This window comes from Mastigoproctus giganteus, chromosome 7, assembly GCF_048544385.1.
Source record: "Mastigoproctus giganteus isolate SK-2022 chromosome 7, ASM4854438v1, whole genome shotgun sequence".
Lineage (NCBI taxonomy): Eukaryota > Metazoa > Arthropoda > Arachnida > Uropygi > Thelyphonidae > Mastigoproctus > Mastigoproctus giganteus.
Window position 1 is genome coordinate 14,362,456 of NC_143581.1, and position 23,270 is coordinate 14,385,725.

Below are 23,270 nucleotides of genomic sequence, written 5' to 3' on the forward strand. Positions count from 1 at the left end.
GTAAGTTTTACCTCTCGAGCATCATTGTCAGAATCAATGTCTTCAGCTGATAAGTATGCCGCTGCGGAGGTTGAGGGCTGTAGAGATTTAGAAGGGGTCGGCCGCTCACGCTTATGAAAGAACATATTAATGTATGACTGGACGGTGGCTTTTTTCTTTTCATTGTAGATTTTTGTAGCAAGCATATAATTCACCCCTCTGTTAATTTTTATGAATCGTTCGCTGTCAGGATCCATCTTCTCAAACCTCGCCATTGTCGATGCAATTTCAAGAAATGCCATTGCCATCTCTCTGGTGATGAAGAATCTCGGCTCCTCGGCATTTTCTTCTTTCACTATCGCTGCCTGCAAGTCAATAAGTTCTTTGTTAGATAATTCCTTCTCTTCTTCCTCTATTAACTCCTCCACCTCTTTGGCAACAACCTCAAACTGAAGTAGCTCTGCAACCTTATCTGTAACTTTTTCATATGATTCATCTTTTTCAAATCCTTTGAATACTTTTACGTGCTGTGGGCATATTTTCTTCCATGTGCCATTTAAACAACTTTTAGTAATTTCTGCCTAGGCCTTATTAATGTGTATATTAATGTGTGATGGTGTAGTAAATATTGTAAGATTTCCAAAGGTCTCTTAATGTAAAATATTTCTCAGAGTCTACTGCAGACAATGCCTGAGCAAATGTTGTGTGTAAATAGTATGCTTTTAATTTCAAAATAACACCCTGATCCATAGGCTGGATGAGTGAAATTGTGTTTGGCAATAGAAATATGACTCTCGCGTTCAAATTGAAATCATCTAAATGCGTAGGATGTCGAGGAGCATTATCTAATAGAAGCAAAATCTTGAAAGGAGCATCATTGTCTTTACAATATTTTTAAACTTCGGGAATGAAACAGCATTTAAACCAATCCTCAAAGAGAGATACTGTTATCCATGCTCTCTGGTTCGATCAGAACTCCACGGGTAGGGGGGCTTTATTGATGCCCTTAAATGCACAAGGATTTCCAGAATGGTACACAAGCAGTGGTTTTAATCTGTAATCTCCCACTGCATTCGCCCCAAGCAAGAGCGTGGCCCTATCTTTTGAAGCCTTGAAACCTGGCATTGTCTTTTCCTCTTTGGCAACATATGTTCGATCCAGCATTTTTTCCTAATACAGAGCAGTCTCGTCAACGTTAAAAATTTGACGTGCTGAATAACCGCCTTCATCAATAATTTTCCCCAACACATCACAAAATGTTTCTGCAGCTTCAGAACCTATTAAACCACCCAATGCTTGCCATGAACTTGGCTTGGGGTTTGCCATACTTTTTCTTAATATCTTCATAAATACTTCTTGCTTTTGCTTGGCCATTTGATTCAGGGGCACTTGCTTCTGAATCTGATTTTCCATAGCTGTTCCATCTTCGATATAGCACTTGAACACTGTTTTGTGATCACTGTAGATCTTAAGTACGTTGATCCATTGACATGTTCTTTTATACGCACACTGTCCTTTAAAATAGTATTCACTGTTGAAGCAGCGAGACCTAATTCCCTTGCAATAGGTGACAAACTTTGTCTTGTTTCATACTTCTTAATCATTTTCATCTTCATTTCTAAATCAGTTTTGTTTGTTTCGTTTCCTAGAACTTCCAGCACTTGCACTTTCCACTGGTCCCTTTCCCTTCACCATTGTAATAAATAAATAGGGAAGAGAAGATTCTGAAAATTTATGTTTTTTATATGATTGAAGATTTCAGTGAAGGGGAACTCATTTCACCCTAATATCGTAACGTAAAATCCGATAGAATTCCAGTTATTGGCATTATCGCAAATTTAATAAGATAGAGTTTACTACCCGTTTATAATAGATTGCACTAACAGAAAAGCCCAATAAACTGTAAAGTGCAAATTGTTTTTATTGCTTTTTGGTTGTGACCTCCAGAAACGAGTTTTAGAAAACTATCACAAAGGCATTCAAAATTGATTCTTATAACAGAACATATGATAATGATGAAAGTGTAGTGCAATTTTCATTATAAATATGACCTTTTAGAGAGATAAATAGCTTAGTTATATAGCAAAAATTTCAACTTCCAAGGTCTTGGAATGAATTACCAAAAAAAAAAAAAAAAAAAGTGTTATTGGGTTCACATTTACAATATTTTCACGATATCTCCATTTATCCCATACAGAGGCAAAATATGTTTCCATATTTTTTTCAGTTTGCACTGGCCAGCCGGCAAAAATTTATGTAAAGTCGAATTTGCGTAAGTCGAGTATTACTTAAGTCGGGGAGTTCCTGTATATATTTAGAAAATGCATGTGGAATTTCCATCTTTAACTTGCACAGGAATAGATTTATTAGATTTGTAAAATAACAACTATATACTTTAGCTATTATAATAATTATAGTAATTTGAGAGAGAGAGAGAGAGACTGCAGCATACCAATATGACAGAAAAGATTCAAACACATATACAAAATGAAAGTTAGTCTCACCTTATGCAGAACAAATTTCACTTTTTTTTTTTTAACCAAATAGAAATAATGAAAGATGCAACTAATTACTGTGATCTCAAATTTAACTGTGTAGTAACTACATACATAGTCTTGTGTTTATGCATGAGGGTATACAGAGTTGGTAGTTTAAAGGTGCTAGAGTTCATCACACTTGTTTTGTATGTGAAAACCAGCTTTCATATGTAGTTCAAAGTGTAGACAAGTTGAATGTCATATGAACAGAATGGCTGTTTTTTTTTTTTTTTTTCTCTTTTTTTCTGTAATGGGTTTCTGTTCATCTTACAAGAACATGAGTGATTATATTTTAGACTAACGCAACAAAACTGAAGAACTTTCTTAGTGATGGAAAAAAGCAGCCGATTAGGCAAAATTTAAACTTAAAAATTAAACTGAAACTAATACTTAACCCAGTTTAATCAGAAATTTAACCCAATTCAAAAATTTAAGCATAAATGTGACAAAACAGATCTAAATGACAAATCTCCTAAAAATAAGACAGAATTTGGTATTTAAACTACAATGCTGTATTCATGATGAGCATTTTTTGTTACTTTTGTTAAAAAACAATTTGATTTAAGAGAATGAATTTTACATAAATAATTTTTCTGCTGTTAATATATATATATATATATAGGACTAAATTAACATAAAGGAAGTGTTCCCTTTAGGTTATTATATTATTGCAATAGTAACCACCATAATTTAACAAAGATACAGTTTTAACTTTCAAAGATGATATGAAGATGCATTTACTTGGGTTTATAAATGATATGCGATTATTCTTTACAAAATTTTGATTTTTTTAACTTTAGAATTACAATGTACACAGTTATTATTCCATACATCCAATTAAAATAAAAAAATTAAACATATTTTTGACTTTATTGCTGTTAGATTTTAAATGTACTCCTAAAAGCTGTTTTCAAACTATACATTCTCTTTTATATCACTAAATATTTGTTTATTTATTTATTTTTTTAATAAGAAGGAATTGCATGCCTTTTTGAGCTAATGTTTTTCAATTGGAAACATACAACTATTAATATCAGCAGTGAAGAAATCTATTCTCAGCACGGTCACTGCCAAGTCATATAAAAGAAAAAGATAATCTCATTTTAAAGTGTTTATAAAACTAGAGAAACTTCTAAAACTTTTATAGCAATTATCACAAAGTGCTTCCAGATACGAGATGTAGCATCTATCTGTGAGAAAGGCACAACTGATGACAAAATGCTATCTAGGAATCATTATCCCTGTATATTTATAGTTACAACACAGCCAGAATCAACACTGACTAAAAGTATGTTTACGTCAGCCAATATAAAAACTGCTGCTCCAGTAGTGACAAGCACACAAACAAATACAACATATTGTGCTTTACTGTCACATTTTAGTAATGTTTATACATTGGCTGTTTTTACTTCTCCTTGAATGCTGCACACCACCATCATTATATACTGCAGAATTCAGTCTAGAGGATGTTCTGGGCAGGAGCGATTAACTTTGAACCAGGCATCAATACACCTGTGGAGAAAAAAAAATACAAATGAAATTAGACAGATAAAAATGTGTACATCAGGGATGGCCAACCATTTTTTTGCAGCATGTCACATGTTTGAAATGCACTATATGCTACCTAGGGGAAGATCAGGATACCAAATTCAATACTAGTAATGGGCATAATTGAGGGTCCTAAATGAAAGTTAATATTAGCACTTTCATAATCAATTATATGCAAATTAGGTGATTATGAAATTAACAAGAAGAAAATAAGGAAAATCAATCTAATATCATCAAAACTAAAGAGAAAGTGGTTTTACCACTAAGCCGATAGTTCTGTTTGGTCACAACTCTTCTTGATATTTCAATCAACTAATTTCATATGATCAATTACAAAAATTGCCATAAACCATTACATACATCTCATAATTGATTATTAATCATTCAATTATGCCCATCACTACTCAATACTCCCCACTGATCTGTGCTTGGCATCGCCAAACATTTTGTTAACTATATAAAGGAATTTTATGCTAAGTACTTTTAATAAAAAAAAAAAAAAAAAAGCAAAACAATTAATTTTGCATATAAAATAAATTTAATATAGGTTAACAAATACCTAATTGTCCTACAGAAATAGTCTTGAGGAGCTTACCAATGCCTCAGCTTATGTGCTAAATTAACATTAAAAAGGCAGTAAATATGAACCACAGTTCCCTCAACATTGGAAACAGGGTCATAATTTCTGACAATAAAAGTGTAATTTAAACTGTAAGTTTCATTTTATTTCCAATTTTTCAAATGACACACACACTGATTAGAATATCGAAACTCGAATTTTGGATATGTATTAATGTACATCATATTTTAACCAACAAAAAAAAAAAAAATATGTAAGATGCAGTTAAAACATTAAAATTTAATCTTATAATATTTTTAAGAAACATTGTACAGTATTGTAAAATAACTATAGCACTTTTATTTAAACAGGCACTACCAAAACATAATTATTTTAGTTTTGGGTTTTTGCAAAGTTCTTTAATTTGACATGCAACAGAAAAAAATAAAATAAATAATACTCTATATTGATTAGACCTTTCTTTGCATACAGCAGTGCATTCAGTACAATGTATATTCTTTTCATACTGTAATAAATAATAAGTAAAGGTTTATAATAAAAGGAAATAAAATATGCTGTCATAAATAAGCACCTGATATTTTAGTAATGTGCCAAAAAATGAGGTTTGATTATACAGAATTATATTTTTGATAAAAATCAATTGAAAATAAAATGGTTCTAGAATTTAAATTCTGGTTACTGGTTGTTTCCAGTTATCTGAGTGGCAGATAACAAAATTTTCACTGTGTATATATATTATTTGATTCAGCTATCAACTTGATTTGAATTCAAGAGAACTTCAATTTCAGCATGCACAAGCCCACAATCTTAATCTAGTTTAAAGGGTGAATCCTCCTATGCCAAATTTCAAAAAAAACTATAAAAATGCCTACTCTTACTTGTAGTAATAGTACAGGCTTGTAAAAAAGTTGATGAATGGCAGTATGCTTCTGTAGGGTTAAGAGTACTGATGTACACATAATTGCCAACTTCTAACTTTTGAAAAATCAGATCAAGTAATTACAAGCAGGAGAAAAACAGGAAATTTTTTGACAAAAAAAGGCAAAAAACTCAAATCTTTTTACAAAATAACCAGAGGTTTTCTAAAAGATGGAAAATATTTTGTAAGAAGTAGGGTTTTTAAAGTCCACGATGCACTAAAAATTAAATTTTATTGGCATCAATCCATCAGCAACACATACACATCTTGTATTAAAATACAGCCAGGATTGTTTACCAGTAGAGTATGCTTTCAACATTAGCTTACCTAGGGTTTTTCTGTTGGTTGGTTTGATGTTAATTGGTGCACTGACAATGGAGATCATAGTGCACCAGTTCATTTGTTATATTATGTTCTCTGTATGCATATTATATTCTCTATATCTTGATCAAATGTATGGGGGTTAAATATTTACTGTTATATGTATATCTTTATTTACAGTTTACGGTGATTGTCCGCATGAATCTAAAAATGTCTAATACATAAAGATAATCTTTATTGCCCTTTACAGCCAAGAGCTCACATCTGGTGAGTATGGGCTTGGTTTTTTTTTTTGGCTGGTGCAGCGTAAGCACCAGGCTTCCTTGCACCATATGGCTAATAATAATAATAAGCACCCAGAGACAATCCCGAAGTTTCTCACTCAAGGAATCACATATCTGAAGTCTAAAGACCAAGATACGAGAAATCCGGCAAAATACAGGCCAATCACCTGCCTCCCAACGATGTACACGACACACACACACACACCTGCATAGCCAGGAAGATATCAGACCACTTGGAGAGCCAGAACATAATGACGGAACAGCAGAAAGGATGCAAATGGCTTAGCAAGGATGCAAGGAGCAATTAGCCATAGATGCCATTGGTTATGGAGCAAGCCTACAAGAAGCGTCGCAGCATGTACACAGCCTACATCGATTACCGCAAGGCCTTCGACTCAGTGCCTCATAGCTGGCTTATAGAGGCACTGAACATCTACAAAGTCAATCTGATAGTGACAAATTTAGGAGAAATGGAGTACCTCCATTAAGGTCGAAAACATCAAAACCAGGCCAACCCCCATCAGGAGAGGAATCTTTCAGGGAGATGCCCTGAGCCCATTGTGGTTCTGTCTAGCAATTAACCCGCTATCCATCATGCTCAACAGTAGCAAGTACGGATATAACCTCAAAGAAGGAAGGAAGAACCTGTACACCCTCACCCACCTGATGTACATGGATGACATCAAGCTGTACGCGGGAACCAAGAAGCACCTCCAGCAACTACTCCAGATCACCAAAGAATTCAGTAACAATATTAGGATGGAATTTGGTCTAGACAAATGCAAGACCCATGGATTGCACCAAGGAAAATTAGTCAACCAAAATTATCAGCTGCAGACTGATAAAGAGATCGAAACAATGGCAGAGGGAGAGGCCTACAAATGCTTGGTGATGATGCAGGCTCAACAGTTACAGTACAAGGAAATTAAGGCCTGCCTGACCGAAAAATACCATCAGAGACTCAGAAACCTGCTGAAAGCAAAGCTGAATGGAGGGAACACAGTTAAACATATTCCTTTGGGGTCATAGACTGGACTAACACTGAGCTGGAGGATATCATGAGAAAGACAAGGACAATGATGACCAAGAGCTGTCAACACCACCCAAAATCTGCCGTGGAGAGACTGACAATTGCCCAGAAAGGAGGAAGGGGCCTGATAGATCTTATTGAGCAACAGAAGACAGTGATAGTTAACCTGACGGATTACTTCCAGAAACACACAGCAGCATTCCAGCAAGCCATAAGGAAGATAGACAAGCGGTATACCCCACTCAACCTAAGCGAGGAGTAACCTCCCCAACCAGGAGGCACAAACAAAGCTAGAAAGATGGGCAGAGAAGACACTCCATGGCAGACACTACAATGATCTCCATCAAGATTACATAGATAAAATTGCTTCCAATGCATGGCTCACGAGTGGGACGCTCTTCCCCGAGACGGAAGGATTCATGCTTGCTGTCCAAGACCAGGTAATCAACACCAGGAACTACAGAAAATACATCGCCAAGGAGCCTGGAGTATTCGATGCCACATGTTGACGATGCCACCTGGCCTCAGAAACGATCCAACACATCACTGCGGGATGCAAGGTGATCACCCAGACTGAGGAGTACACTCATAGACATGACCAAGTAGCCAGGATAATACATCAGAAGCTAGCAAGGAAATACCAGTTGATCGAAGAAAGTGTACCATACTACAAGTACGAACCCCAGGCAGTACTAGAGACCCCAACCCACAAGCTGTACTGGGACCATGCCATAATAACGGATAGGACAATCCCGCACAACAGACTAGACATAACCTTTGTAGACAAGAAGGAAAAGGCTACCTATCTGATAGACATAGCAGTACCCAACACTGGCGCAACATGCAGAAAACCAATGGGGAAAAATTCAGGAAGTACACGAACCTGAGACAGGAGTGGTGTGGCACATGCAACAAGTTATGATCATCCCGATCATTGTGTCAGCCATAGGTATGGTGCCAAAGACCCTACATAAGAGTCTAGCAGCAATAGGTCTCCCAGCAAACACCTACAAGGAACTCCAGAAAGTCTCAATCCTGAACACCTATAGGATAGTCAGAGTTCCTCGACCAACAGTAACACCAGACATAACAACAACCACCCTGTGTACTTGGTAGCAATACCAGTCACAAGGTAGAACCCCCAATCAGGGAGAAATAATAATAATAAGGCCAGGGGTTTACAGCCTCCAAAATTCCTTGTTGCCTAGAATATCTTTGAGGTTGATGTTTTGATTTCTTTTATATAATGATGAGAAAATCTGTTGTCTATCATTTTCATAGGTTGGGCATTCTATCAGTATATATTTGATTGTTTGGATAGTATTGGATGTTTAGCACCTTGGAGGTTCTTTGGCACGCTGCAGATAACCACGTGTGATGTGTATATGCCCAATTCGTAATTTGGTCAGAACAACTTCCCCTCTCCTTGATTTCATGTACCATGCAATTTTCGGCTATTTCCAAAATTGATGCAAAAAGAAAATCTGAGTCTTTCAGGAAATCTAATCAAACAGGGTGGATCACCTAAAAGCATTTACAAAAGAAGACTTCAAAAAATGTGACCAATAGTAGGCATGATGGAAGAAGTGTGGTTACAGAAGGAGATTATACTGAAGAATATTAACAACACAGGCAGTTCTCGCTTTACGAGTTTTTTTTTCAAGTATCAACAAAATCAAAAATATTAATTGCAAAAAATGAATGTTAAACATTTATAAATACCGCATTTCAAACCACACGCGTAGCTATACAATACAGCGTACCCCGATACGATATTAATCCGTTACCATCATATCGTGAGAATATCGTAATGTGAACCCAATAACACATTGTTTTTTTGGTAATTCATTCCACAACCTCGGAAGTTCAAATTTTGCTATATAACTCCCTAAAAGGTCGTTTTTCTAACGTAAATTGTATTAGTTACCAATTCAAATCATTAAACGCACTACACTCGCATCGTTATCATATGTTCTGTTATAAGAACCAATTTTGAACAGCTTTGTGATATTTTTCTAAAACACCATTTCTGGAGGTAACGACCATAAAACAATAAAACAATTTGCACTTCCAGTTTATTGGGCTTTTTCTGTTACTGCAAGCAATTATAAACAGGTAGTAAACCTGATGTTATTGCATTTGTGAAAATACCGATAGCTGGAATTATGTGGGTTTTTATGTTATTATGGTGAAATGTGTTTGCCCTTTACTTAAATCTTAATTGTATAAAAAACAAATTAATTTTCAGAATCTTCTCTTCACTCTTTTTTCTTTTAAAGCTTCGTAAATTTGTTACTCCGTGCAAATCGCGTTAGTTGCAATTTGTGCGTTCCGTTAAAAAATGCTTATGCATGCTATTGAAATTTATAAAGAAAAAGATTATCTTGGAAATAAATGCCTCTTGAAGCATTTTTGAAGACGATGACTCCTTGTGCAACAAACCAACGAGTGCCGAGCCAATAATGAGTGATCAAAGAGCATGCATTTAGTCTATGATGAAGAATAAACATTCTTCAACATTTGTAAGTCATAAATAATTTCTCTATTATTATAATTTGCTTGATTTTACAGGCTACGCTTTCATTTCTTTGGATAAATCAATCATTGTTTAAACAAAGTAATTAGCTAACTAATTTCATTGTTGATAACGTAACCCCTATTTTTAACATTAGGTCTATGGGAAATAAATTCTCACTTTATGAGCGCACGCTAGGAACGAATTAACTGTAAACTCGAGAACTACCTGTATAAACAGTTATCATTGAATGATATTAATTTTAGTGGAACCTTCAACTGTTTGATCAAACCTTGTATGTTGTAATAATTACAATAATTATTACAACATACAAGGTTTGATCAAAAAATTTTTATAATTTAAAATTTTAAAAATTTATAGGAATTTTTTGTAATGTTTATATATATATATATATATATATATATATATATATATATATAAAATATCGGCGTTTAGATACACCATATATAACTCTTAAAAAACTACGAAGTAGTTGTTGTAGGCATCATTTGCTTTTTCTCATATTGTGCTCTGCCTTCACAACGAGTTGCCATGATATTGCACTACTTCGAATAAATAACGCTTCACTAATAGAGAAGACTATTGTTATTTATTCTCGGTTGAGTACCACCACCCAGACAGCACTGTTTCACGGCTATTGGCCGATCATCAGTGGGTGGGCAGGTACCCTGGTATTGCAGATATGACGACCCAGTTGTGAAGATAATCACACAATATGAGAGATGCCAAGAGGTGTAGATGTGAATATTTTAAATAAATAAATGCACAAGGCATAATACTTTAAGAGTTTGGTATCTATATAATATCGGTGTTTAGATACACCATAGATAACTCTTAAAAAACTACAATATGAGAAAAAGCAAATGATGCCTACAACAACTACTTCGTAGTTTTTTAAGAGTTATCTATGGTGTATCTAAACACCGATATTATATAGATACCAAACTCTTAAAGTATTATGCCTTGTGCATTTATTTATTTAAAATATTCACATCTACACCTCTTGGCATCTCTCATATTGTGTGATTATCTTCACAACTGGGTCATCATATCTGCAATACCAGGGTACCTGCCCACCCACTGATGATTGGCCAATAGCCGTGAAACAGTGCTGTCTGGGTGGTGGTACTCAACCGAGAATAAATAACAATAGTCTTCTCTATTAGTGAAGCGTTATTTATTCGAAGTAGTGCAATATCATGGCAACTCGTTGTGAAGGCAGAGCACAATATGAGAAAAAGCAAATGATGCCTACAACAACTACTTCGTAGTTTTTTAAGAGTTATCTATGGTGTATCTAAACACCGATATTATATAGATACCAAACTCTTAAAGTATTATGCCTTGTGCATTTATTTATTTAAAATATATATATATTTTATATAATTTTCTTTATAATGATATATATATATATATATATATATATATATATATATATCATTATAAAGAAAATTGTTTTTCAAGAAAAATTGCAGTTTCTGATTTAATTAATTTATCCTCTTAAATGTATTCACAAAAATTAGTAATTTAACTATTTTGAAAATAGTGTCCATTCTATATGAAGAATAATATCGCAAATTATTCAACAATTATACTTTTGTTAAACATTACAGCTACTTACGTTTTGTGATATATACAGAGGCAAGGTAGTCTGGCAATGATGTCACCTTTAACTAAATCCTCTAAACATATGACACATTCTCCTTTATCTTCTGTTAACTCATCCTCTGTGGTGATAAAAACAATCACTGAATTAGAATTCTGACACTGCTAAGCATGCACAAATTTCCCAACACTAGTGCTATTGTAAATAAGTTTATGGCCATGTCTGTAAATAATAATGCTGTGATTCAAATATCAATACAGGACTGAAAAGTTATCTTCAATGATCAACAAAATGAAGTTTGTATGCCCAGCTTCACTCACTAAACCGACTATTAATTTTTCAATTTCAGCCATCTAGCAACTGTAATTATAATATATTATACAACAAGCTCTAGTTAAGGGGTAATACCCAATGGATCATAAAAAATACACAAGCAATATGCAAGGATTTAGATTTATGTAAACATCTTTGTAAAAGGAAGAGTCTTGATGATGAAGCTCATTTTGTACTGCACATAATTTCATCCATGAAGATAACAGTATCAATGTGGAAATAATGCAAAAAAAAAAAAAATTATTTCACCTAAACCAATCATTATGAATATATTTTTTAAAAAATTTTATTCTCTTTCAACAGTGCCTCCCCACATCTGCTTTACTTTTTTTGATGTATTCTTATGATATTATTTTATTAACTTCCTCCTTAAGATCTTCAGTGAACAAACATTTATCACACTATGATTTGAACTCATTCTGGTTCACCATAGCTGTGTTAATGTCCATGTTAAAGCTCATGCTTGTGTAGCCAAGCATGAGCAATAAATACAGTGATGTTCTTGTATTCTCTATGTTGTGAACTTTTCCGATCTACCTGGTCATCCCAGTAAATAAAGAGGAAGTTTATTTCAGGCCTGATATAGCTGAGTGATCAAGCATAAAGGTGCAGTAATACACTTGTTTAAGGTGAAAATAGCACCTACATGACTAATAAATAAAGTTAAGAATTGAATTTGCTGTCGAAATGAATTTCAACTGTTAAGCATATTTAGATCATGATTAGTAAGTAATAATTTCTAAATGACTGGTTGATTAGTAAATACTGGTTTAAAGTAATGGGTGACAAGTAATTACAGACCTGTTAGTTTAACTTCTGTTACATGGAAAATAACAGAAGCCAGCCACTATTAAAAGTAATGCAGGACTGACTAGACAAGGCTGCAATTATACTTCAGACACAGTGGGTTTGTTAAAAAATTTTTTTTTTTGTTAAAGGAAATCTTGTCTGACCAATCTGATTGGATACTATGATGTGGTCACAAAGGAAATGAATGCAAAAAATAAATTAGATTTTATATACTTATATTTCAAGAAGGTTTTTTATATGGTTAGTCAAGACTGCTGTACAAATTGGTGCAGTGTGGTATTAAGAGTATGTTGCTGATATGGATAAAGGGATGGACAAATGGGAGAAGACAGAGTGGCAATCAATGGGCATTGCTCTTTGTGGGCTAATGTTATTAGTGGAATCCTTCAGGGATCAGAGTTGGCTCCATTGTTCTTTTTTATATTTATCAAATGATATCCAATTGGGTAGTATTTTTATTTAAATCTTTTTTCACCTATGTAATAACCATGCCTTTCAACCACCATATCAAAAAAAAGCATAACAAATTATAGATTATTACTGATCTGGTGAGTATCAGGCTTAATGTCCAAGTTTACAGAAGATAGAAAGGTTGGCAGGGTGGTTAATGATGGTATATTCCTGAAAGGATCTAGAAGAGTTAGGCAGATGGGCTGAGAAATGGCAATTGAAGTTTAACGTTGACAAATGCAAAATATTGCATATGGGTAGCAGTAATTCCAAAGTACCAATTGTGTGATGTTACCCTCAGGGAGTGGAAAATGAAAAAGACCTGGAGTAATTGTGTAGTCATATATGAAGTTCTTTCAGCAATGCAGACAGGCTGCCAGGACAGGTCATGAGGTTTTGTCAATGATATACAGGAATTTTGCTAGCAGGAATTGGGAGGCAATTATCCCATTGTATATGGCAATGGTCAGGCCACATCTTGAGTACTGCATACAGGTCTGGAGGCCTCATTTTAGGAAGGATGTGGATCTGTTGGAAAAGGTGCAGAGAAGATTAGCGAGATTAGTTAGGGGGGAAAGGGTACTAGAGTACCACGAAAGCCTTCAGTTCTGCAAACTGCAGCGCTTGGAAACTAAGCTCTTGCAAGAACTGACTGAAATGTTTAAGGCAATGAATTGAGTAAACTAAATGCTGATGGCATCCTTACTCTTTCTTTCTTGCACAACAGGCATAATGGAACAAATTGAAAAAGGATGGTTGCAGGATAGATATGTGAAAATTTGCTTTCAACCAGTAAGTAACTGACTGCTGGAATAAATTTAAGGAAGGATTAGAAAAATTAGAGAGGATGTACGGAATAGACAGGGTTTTTTTTTTTTTTTTTTTTTTTGGCTGATGCTATAGAAGCTTGCTTCTTTGCATCATTTGTCACTAATACTAAATGATTAGTTATAAACTCCTCTGATCTAGTGGTCATGCTGGGGTATAAACAGAACATAAATGTTTAAAAGCCCTCAAAAGTCAGTAAGTGCAATACTCATACATATTGTAATCCAATTGCAATGAGAACTGTAATTGAAGATGCAGAGTTATTCTGGTTTTTGTTAAAAAAAATTCTTTATATAATTTTTTTTGTATCCCTTCATAAATATAGTAAACAACTCAAAAGTTAGTCCAAGAAATAAGCTCCATCATTCATTTCTGATTAAAAAGGCAGCATGTCACTAGGTTTCCAATTCAGACTGGTGGAGTGGCTGTCCCTTCATGAATGTATCAAGGATATAAAACAGTGAAAGAAACAGGTAATTATAATTAACTGTATTTTGACAATGAGGAAAAAACCAATTTATCAGTACATCAAAATTTATGTATAAGGTCAAATGAAAATAACAGTTAGTGAACTAAAACAAAGGACTGTCGCTACACATATGAGATAAGGTAACTGAAGAGGAAAAGGACTCCATTCTTTTATGTGAAAATATGTTTGATGACCTACTGTTTATTTAGAGAACATTTTATCAGATAACTTAAAAATATGGTCATTACTGAACTCAAATCTCATAAAATGAATGAAGCATATAGATAATACGCATTGCTAACCAACCTTGGACTACATCTACAGAAATGAAACTTTAAATCAACACCTTTATTAGAAAAAGTATCTACATATAAAGTCCATTTAATGGTTATCTTTGGAATTTTTTTCGTATGCTCCACTCGAGCAAGTAATGATGAATGATGACATTGCATTAAAATTTTCTTACGCTAATAAGAAAAAAAACCCCACATAACTTAAAAAAAATTACATTGAATTCAAATCCAATTTTTTTTACTCTAAATTTGACTTCAAATGGCTGTTTTGTTTCCCTTCAAGTATTTAACAGTACCTTTATTGCAAAAAAACCTCAAGTATCTCAACTAAGTCACCTTCTTTCTGCAGTAACTTTCAAAAAAAAAAAAAAAAAATTAACTGAACTACAAAAATACAGTTAGAAAACAATGCAATGCCTTAAACCTATTTAAGAGTATAATAAGGAACTGTACAGGGAAATAGAGTGGGCCAGTAAATCAGAGTGTCTTATAATGGGAGATTTTAATTTCCCAGATATTGACTGGAATTTGGGGGCTGGTTACTCACACACTAGCAGGACTTTTGTGGATTTATTGGATGATTGTTTTCTACATCAGCATGTTCGGGAGGCAACTAGAGGGAGTAATACTCTTGATTTGATTATCAGCAGTGATTCTTCATGCATTAAGAATCTGCAGATAAATGAACCACTAGGTGGCAGTGATCACAGTGTGCTGAAGTGGGATTTACTCAAAGAGGTAACTACCATTAGGGGTAAAGGGAAGGGTTATTGCTTCCGTAAAGGCGACTACGATGGACTGAGACAGTATTTAAATTCTATACAGTGGGACCAACTGATGATGTTACCAACAGCAAATTCAAAATGGGAAGCATTCAAAGAACTTATCTTGGAAGCTACTAGGCTTTACATACCAACTAAGAAATATTGTTCAAGGTTTAGGCCAAAATGGATGTCAGATGAACTAATGAGGCATATGGCAGAGAAGAAAAATGCATGGGATACATACAAATTAACACATGACACAGAAGCCTATGATAGATACAAGTTGATATGCAACCAAGTTACAAAGGAGGTTAGGCAGGCGAAGGCAGATTACGAGAAATCCTTGGCAAGGGATGCAAAGAAAAACAGCAAAGAGTTCTTTACTTATGTAAACTCTAGAAGGAAGGGGATGAATCAGATTGGTCCACTTGATATTGATGGGTCAAGTGTTGATGATCCTGCTCAGGTAGCTAACAAACTAAATGAATATTTTGCATCGACATTCACACATGAGGAGTTATTCAGCGAGGGTAATGCCAGAGGTGTATTCAACTCTAGCAGTAAGCTACAGAATCTTGAAATAACTGAGAGTAAAGTGGAGGAGAAACTGTTGAAGATAAACACAAGAAAGGCACCTGGGGTAGATGGGATCTATCCAGTTATATTAAAGGAGGCAGCAAAGGAAGTAAGCAAACCCTTAGCCATAATTATGAGAGCTTCCTTGGACTCAGGGGAGGTACCCATAGACTGGAAATGTGCAAATGTGACCCCAATTCACAAAGGAGGATCAAAGGCTGACACAAGTAATTATAGACCTGTGAGCTTAACTTCTGTTCCAGGAAAATTAATGGAGGCACTGGTTAAAGAAGCACTGCAGGATCATTTAGACAAGACTTCAGTTATAGCTCAGACACAGCATGGTTTTGTTAAGGGGAAGTCTTGCCTGACCAACTTGATTGGATACTATGATGCAGTCACAAAAGAACTGGATGCAGGGAATAACTTTGATATTATATACTTGGATCTTAGAAAGGCTTTTGATACTGTTGCACATGGAAGACTGCTACACAAATTGGAGCAGTGTGACATTGGAGGCAAATTGCTGCTATGGATAAAGGGGTGGTTGAGGGGTAGAAGACAGAGAGTGGTAATCAATGGACACTGCTCATCGTGGACTGATGTTATTAGTGGAGTCCCTCAGGGCTCAGTGTTGGGTCCATTATTGTTTTCTGTATTTATAAATGATATTGATGATGGTATATCGCGCTTAATGTCCAAGTTTGCAGACGATACAAAGGTTGGCAGGGTTGTCAAGGACACTACTGACACTATGCTGCTGCAACAGGATCTGGAAAGGTTGAGCAGATGGGCTGAGAGGTGGCAAATGAAGTTTAACATTGACAAATGTAAAATACTACATATGGGAAACAGTAACCCCCAGAGCAACGTATCAACTCTATCGTACTACATTGACAGTGGTAGAGAATGAAAAGAACCTGGGAGTAATTGTGTAGGCAGATATGAAGTTTTCTGAGCAGTGCAGACGGGCTGCAAGAGTAGCTCATGGAGTATTGTCAATGATATACAGGAATTTTTCCAGCAGGGATAAGGAGGTGATTATTCCATTGTATAAGGCGATGGTCAGGCCACACCTAGAGTACTGTATACAGGTCTGGAGGCCTCATTTCAAGAAGGATGTAGAGCTGCTCGAACGAGTACAGAGAAGGGCAACAAGATTAGTGAATGGAACAAAGGGGTGCTCTTATGAAGAAAGGCTTAAGTTTTGCAAATTACAGTGTCTGGAGACTAGGCACCAGCGAGGTGATCTGATAGAGGTGTATAAAGCCTTGAATGGTTTAGTCATGCTCAATGCTGATGGGATTCTTCCTCTAGCTCAGAAAATTCACCTGAGAGGGCATAAATTCAAATTGAGGAAAGACAGATGTAGGTTAGACGTGCGGAAATTTGCCTTTAGCCAGCGGGTGGTTGGTTGGTGGAACAGACTTCCATCCCTTGTGGTGGAGGTTGATAGCCTAAATAAGTTTAAGGCTCAGCTGGACAGGTATTTTGAACGAACAGAGGGGTGAAGTGGAAGTGGGTTTTTTTTTTTTTTTTTGGCTGATGCTGCATAAGCTTGCTTTCTTGCATCAAATGCCTCTACTAATGCTAACCTTATATCACCACACTCAGTCAACACAGTGTATGTATGTACACATATCTCTTATAAAATTATTATGTGCATAAGTTTAGCAATAGCATTAGTAGAGGCATATGATACAAGAAAACAAGCTTATACAGCATCAGCCAAAAAAAAAAAACTTTCCCATTTCACCCATCCATTTGTTCCAAATGGATGGGTGAAATGGGAAAGTTTTGTCCAGTTCTACCTTGCATCTATTTAAGCTATCAACCTCCACAATGACATATGGAACTTTGTTCTAGCAATCAACTACCTGCTGGCTAAAGGAAAATTTCTGCACATCTGTTTGACAACTGTCTTTCCTCAATTTCAGTTTATGACCCCTCTGGTTTGTAATCTGAGCAAGAGGAAGAATCCCATCAGCATTGAGCCTGCTCGATCCATTCAAGGCCTTATACATCTCAATCAGATCGCCTCACAGCTGCCTAGTTTCCAGATGCTGCAATTTGCAGAACTTAAGCCTTTCTTCGTAAGCGCACCACATTGTTCCCCTTCTCTGTATTCGTTCTAGCAACTCTACATCCTTCCTAAAATGAGACTTCCAGACCTGTACGCAGTACTCAAGGTGTGGCCTGACCATTGCCTTATACAAAGGGATAATCACATCCTTATCCCCGCTCACAAAATTCCTGTATATCATTGATAAGAACCAATGACCTACTCTGGCAGCCTGTCTGCACTGTTAAGAAAACTTCATATCTGACTGCACAATTATCCCCAGGTCTCTTTCATTCTCCTGAGTGTCGTACAACACAGTTGGTACCTTTCTCTGGAGTAACTTCTATCCATATGCAGTAATTTGCATTTGTCAATATGTTAAACTTCAGCTGCCACTTCTCAGCCCATCTGCCTTACTTTTCCAGATCCTGTTGCAGCAGCATACAGCATACCTTCTGATTATTAACAAATCCGCCAACCTTTGTATCATCTGCAAACTTTGACATTTAAGTTTGATATACCTTCATGAATATCATTGATAAATATACAAAACAACAATGGGCCCAACAGCATACCCTGAGGGACACCACTAATAACATTAGTCGACAGAGCAGTATTCATTGATTATCACTCTCTGTCTTCTCCCACTGAACCATCATTTTATCCATTGTAGCAACTTGCCCCTATTGCCATACTGCTCCAATTTGTACAGTAGTCTTCCATGTGCAACAGTATCAAAAAACTTTCCTGAAAACCAAGTATATAATTATCAAAATTATTTTTTTCATCCAGTTCCTTTGTGACCACATCATAGTATCATAGGATCCAATCAAATTTGCCAGACAAGACTTTCCCTTAACAAACCCATGCTGTGTCTGAATTACTGCTGCAGTGTTGTCTAGATGATCCTGCAATGCTTCTTTAACCAGTGATTCCATTATTTTCCCTGGAACAGAAGTCAAACTAACAGGCCTGTAATTACTTGTGTCACCCTTTTATTCCCCCTTTGTGAATTGGAAATACATTTGCACATCTGCAATCCATGGGGACTTCCCCTGAGTCCAAGGATACTCTCATAATTAGCTAAGAGTTTGCTTATTTCACCCCTCCATTCGTTCTAAGTACCTGTCCAGCTCAGCCTTAAATTTATTTAGGCTATCAACTTCAACAATTTCTCCTCCACTTTGCTCTTAACAGAGAATTAAATGATTTTTCAAAATCATTTAACTCCCTGTTAAGAATTTGACGAACATCTGGCCCTCTCCTCCTTGAATAACTCCTCATGTGTGAATAGATGCAAAATACTAATTTAATTTGGCAGCTATCTGAGAATGATCATCTACAGTCAAACCATTGATATCAAGTGTACCAATCTAATTCATCCCCTTCCTTTTAGAGTTTACATAAGTAAAGAAGTGTTTGCTGCTTTTCTTTGCATCCATTGGCAAAGATTTCTCATAATCTACCTTCGCTTGCCTAACCCCCTTTGTGACTTTGATTACAGACTAGCTTATATCTGTGTCACCTGATAATTTATATGCATCACATGCATTTTTCTTCTTTGCCACAAGTCTCATTAGTTCATCTGACATTCATTTGGGCCTAAACCTAGAACAGTATTTCTTAGTTGGAACAAAAAGCCTAGTAGCTTCCAAGATTACTTTCTTGAATGCTTCCCATTTAGAATTTGCTGTTGGTAACACCATCAGTTGGTCCCACTGATAAGTATAGTTTGCTAGAAACTCTAAATTTTCAAGGGATGGCAGAGTAACTCGCACCCTAATGTTCATTATAAAAAAGGGGACACAAGTAATATTATATATAATATTTTGTTGTTGTTATGGAGGCTTAATGACACATAAGCTGCTATGGCTATAATGTGCCTTATATATAATATATTAAGACTGATTATATATTGATTTATATAGAGTGCATGTTACAGAAAAACTAATTACAATAAAATAGGAATACCTAGCACTGAATGATCCAGGAAGCTCTATTAACTGGAAGATTCCTTCAACTAAAGCTTCTGATAAGTATTCTATACTTCTGAAGTTTACCAAAGGCCAGTAATGTTACTGGGCTCAGGAAGTAATGAAGTTACATATTTTTGCATACCAATTTTCTTCAGAGAATATTGAAAAATGTCTGCTTTCAATAACTGCCATAATAAACACTACAGTATTTACAGGATATATGCATATGTTAATTCATTATTATGAATAAAAGAATGAAATATTGGAGTCTTGTTAGTTTCTTTTCTTTTTTTGTTGTTGTTAAGATCACACACACACACACACACACACACACAGTTATGAAAACATAAGAGAAAGTGTGGCAGGGAAAACAGGCCAGGATATCAAGTGACTAATTAAATGATTAGGTCTGTCCATGAGTTTGCCAGGTACACATTAGATATAATGATTTAACATTTGGTAATCCTTTAGTACCAGATATAACTCTTACTGTATACGACTGCTTATGTATCATGTACATTTGTTTTGGATAAAAAAAAAAGTGTGTGTGTGTGTGTGTGTGTGTGTGTGTGTGTTAGAGAAAGAGGGGGGATTAGAAATATACAAATACTGTAGTTCTTGAAGCTGCAGTTAATCACTGTCAACACTTAAGAGATTTGAAGTAAAGTAAGTACAAACAAATTTTCAAAAGGTTACCTGATAGTGTGTAAAGTTAATGATACTCATCATGAAAGTAAAGTCTGTTAACAGCACTGTTATCAGATTATATGCATTTGCATATAACATGAATATGAGTAGCATACTTTGTTAATCTCATTAGGTTTTCAGACATTGCACTCTGAAACACAATTTCAAATCATCAAGAATATCACAATACTTCAAGTAGAAGCTCTAACTTATAAACAATTCTGGGCGCCTCCGTAGCCAGGTGGGAAGGAGCAGCAGTGTGTAGCACACGCTTCTTGATTAGACTGGGGTTCGAGCCCGTCATCACCAAATGTGGAGGATGCGGAAAGGTCAGGGAATGACCACCGCATATCCCGGAGCAATATGGCCTTAGTTGCTAATGCTCCTAAAAACCGAATAACAAATAAACAATTCTAACTTATAAACTGGGAAAATATGTCAAAGGTGTATTGCTTTAATTCTTGTGCTATTTGACTTTGGATGAAGATACATTCTTTGAATATGTAACAAACCATGTATCTGAAGAAGAGGCATAACAAGCCCTAAGCATGTAGGGCCTTTTATGAAGATCTATTTACAAAAGCATGCAACTTGACATTACTCTTCCACTAGAGCCTATTTTTACAAGGCAGGAAACATGGTTATGTGTAGCATTATTTTATGCCAAAAACTTGGATTCTATTTATAATAAAAAAATTTTTTTTTGATGCTTTAAATATTGCAGATGCCACAAACAGTTGTTTCTGATTTGTTGATTATAAAACAATTTCTGTTTTTTGAGGCTCATTTTGCTCGGTTACCTAATTCTATAACTGAACTTGAAGCATGGGGGACTTTCTCTGAGCAGAGTGCAATTGAAAAGGTAGAGGAAGTTCAGTTAGAAACTTGATAACAAAACAATGTTTTAAAAAAGAAATCTAGATTTCATATTTTAGGGAAAGATAGACAACTTTGTTAATGATAATGAACAGGAAGTTTCACTTCAAGTAGAAGCTCTAACTTATAAATTCAGTTATCTCTGTTGATGTGTAAAAATTGTTCTTTGCCCTTAAAATGATTTTGGATGATAAATGCCACAGATTTACAATCAGTGGACTTTGAATGATTTGAAATTTTCCAGATTTTCAATGGCCCTTATTGAAAATATAATGCTATATATGTTGCTGTAGCAAAATGATTCTTATTCTGAAATGTTTCATTGATGGTTCTGTTACTTTTAAATACTGAATATAGAGAAATTTAATTCAATTAATTATGTTAAACCACTAATAAATGTAAAAATGTTATTGCATATTATTCAGGTCTGGTTAAAATAGTTCTGAAACGATGAAGAGGTATATAGGGATAAATAAATAAATACAATAAAACAGAGCAATCATATTAGTAACTATTATATTAAGCTAAGCTATTACTTTAAAAGGATTAAAGTAATTTAATTATTATAAAAATATCATGCATTTTATTGTAATCTTAATAAAATGCCTGTGAGATTTTGTCCATGGCAAGTAATATTCTGTTTTTTGAAAATCATCTTCCCCGTGATGCTAACCCATGGTAAAAGCTCGAGGGAAGTAACATTTTGTGCACCAACTTCTTGTGACATTCTGAATTACTCGTATGTTATCAAATATACTATATACATTATCTATATTACATACCATTATAACTTATTCTAGGCTTGGTAAGACACATAACCAAGTGGCATTCCACATCATCTGGTGGCACAAACTTGGAACAAACTGGACATTTTATTCCTGGGGGGAGAGAGAGAGAGAGGGAGAGAATATATGAAACAGGCATCAAATAAAAAATAAAAATAATATCATTATACTATATAATTAAATATCTTAGAGATTATAATCAACAAGAAAAACTTTTAGATTTACTACAGTATCACTGTGAACTAACAGATGAATATTTATCATGGATTAATCATACCCATGTCAAGGCCAGGCAATTAAGTGCCTGAATACAAACAAGAAAATGCCGCACCTCCCCACTACATGGAAAAATCCTGTTGATACTATTCATTTTGTTGCCCTGAAGGACTCGTGCCTGAATGTGGTTACCTGCAGGCCTATCTTAACACAGAATGCACTCAATAGATGCAATTAACATACACAATTTTGAATACTATCCAAATTTTGAAAATTAAATAAAAAGTGAAGTTATGCAATACAAAGACAAAATTTGACCAAATATTCTAATATCAAGGCTACAAAAAAACATCTCAGAATAATCATGGGTATTTGTAAGTTTAACCAAAGAAAGGATCCCAACTGTTCTAGTAAACTACCAATATGTTAAAATTATGTCGCAACTATGCATGATTACTGTCAGAATAATTATCATTGGTACTACAAAACAAATGCCGATAATGTTTTTTTTTTTTTTTTTTGCCATAAGGTGATGTTTATTTCAAGTCATGAAATATCAATGCAGAAATTCATTGTGAAAATAATGCACGTAGGAATTCATTCATTCATTCATTCATTCACTCTCTCTCTCTCTCTCTCTCTCTCTCTCTCTCTCTCTCTCTCTCTCTCTCTCTCTCTCTCTCTCTCTCTCAGACTGGCTGCTGCAGCAGCATAAGCTTCAGGCTTCCTTTAATAATAGTAATACTGACCCGCTATACCAACTTTGGCTTGCAAATTTTAATACAGCAACTCTTGCTATATTAAA

At 35.1% G+C, this 23,270-nt stretch overlaps 1 protein-coding gene across 1 annotated transcript in view; it reads right to left on the reverse strand.

Moving 5' to 3' along the window:
- Window positions 1-3,688: 3,688 nt before the first annotated feature.
- LOC150082544 (E3 ubiquitin-protein ligase znrf2-like) overlaps window positions 3,689-23,270 on the reverse strand; it is a 148,144-nt gene continuing 128,562 nt past the window's right edge. The window contains exons 2-4 of the mRNA XM_090378680.1: window positions 22,247-22,342; window positions 11,356-11,461; window positions 3,689-4,028 (exon numbers count right to left, since the gene is read on the reverse strand). Of these exons, the coding sequence (XP_090234806.1) occupies window positions 3,971-4,028; window positions 11,356-11,461; window positions 22,247-22,342 (260 nt within the window). The 3' untranslated portion in view covers window positions 3,689-3,970. The remainder of the gene's footprint in view (window positions 4,029-11,355; window positions 11,462-22,246; window positions 22,343-23,270) is intronic.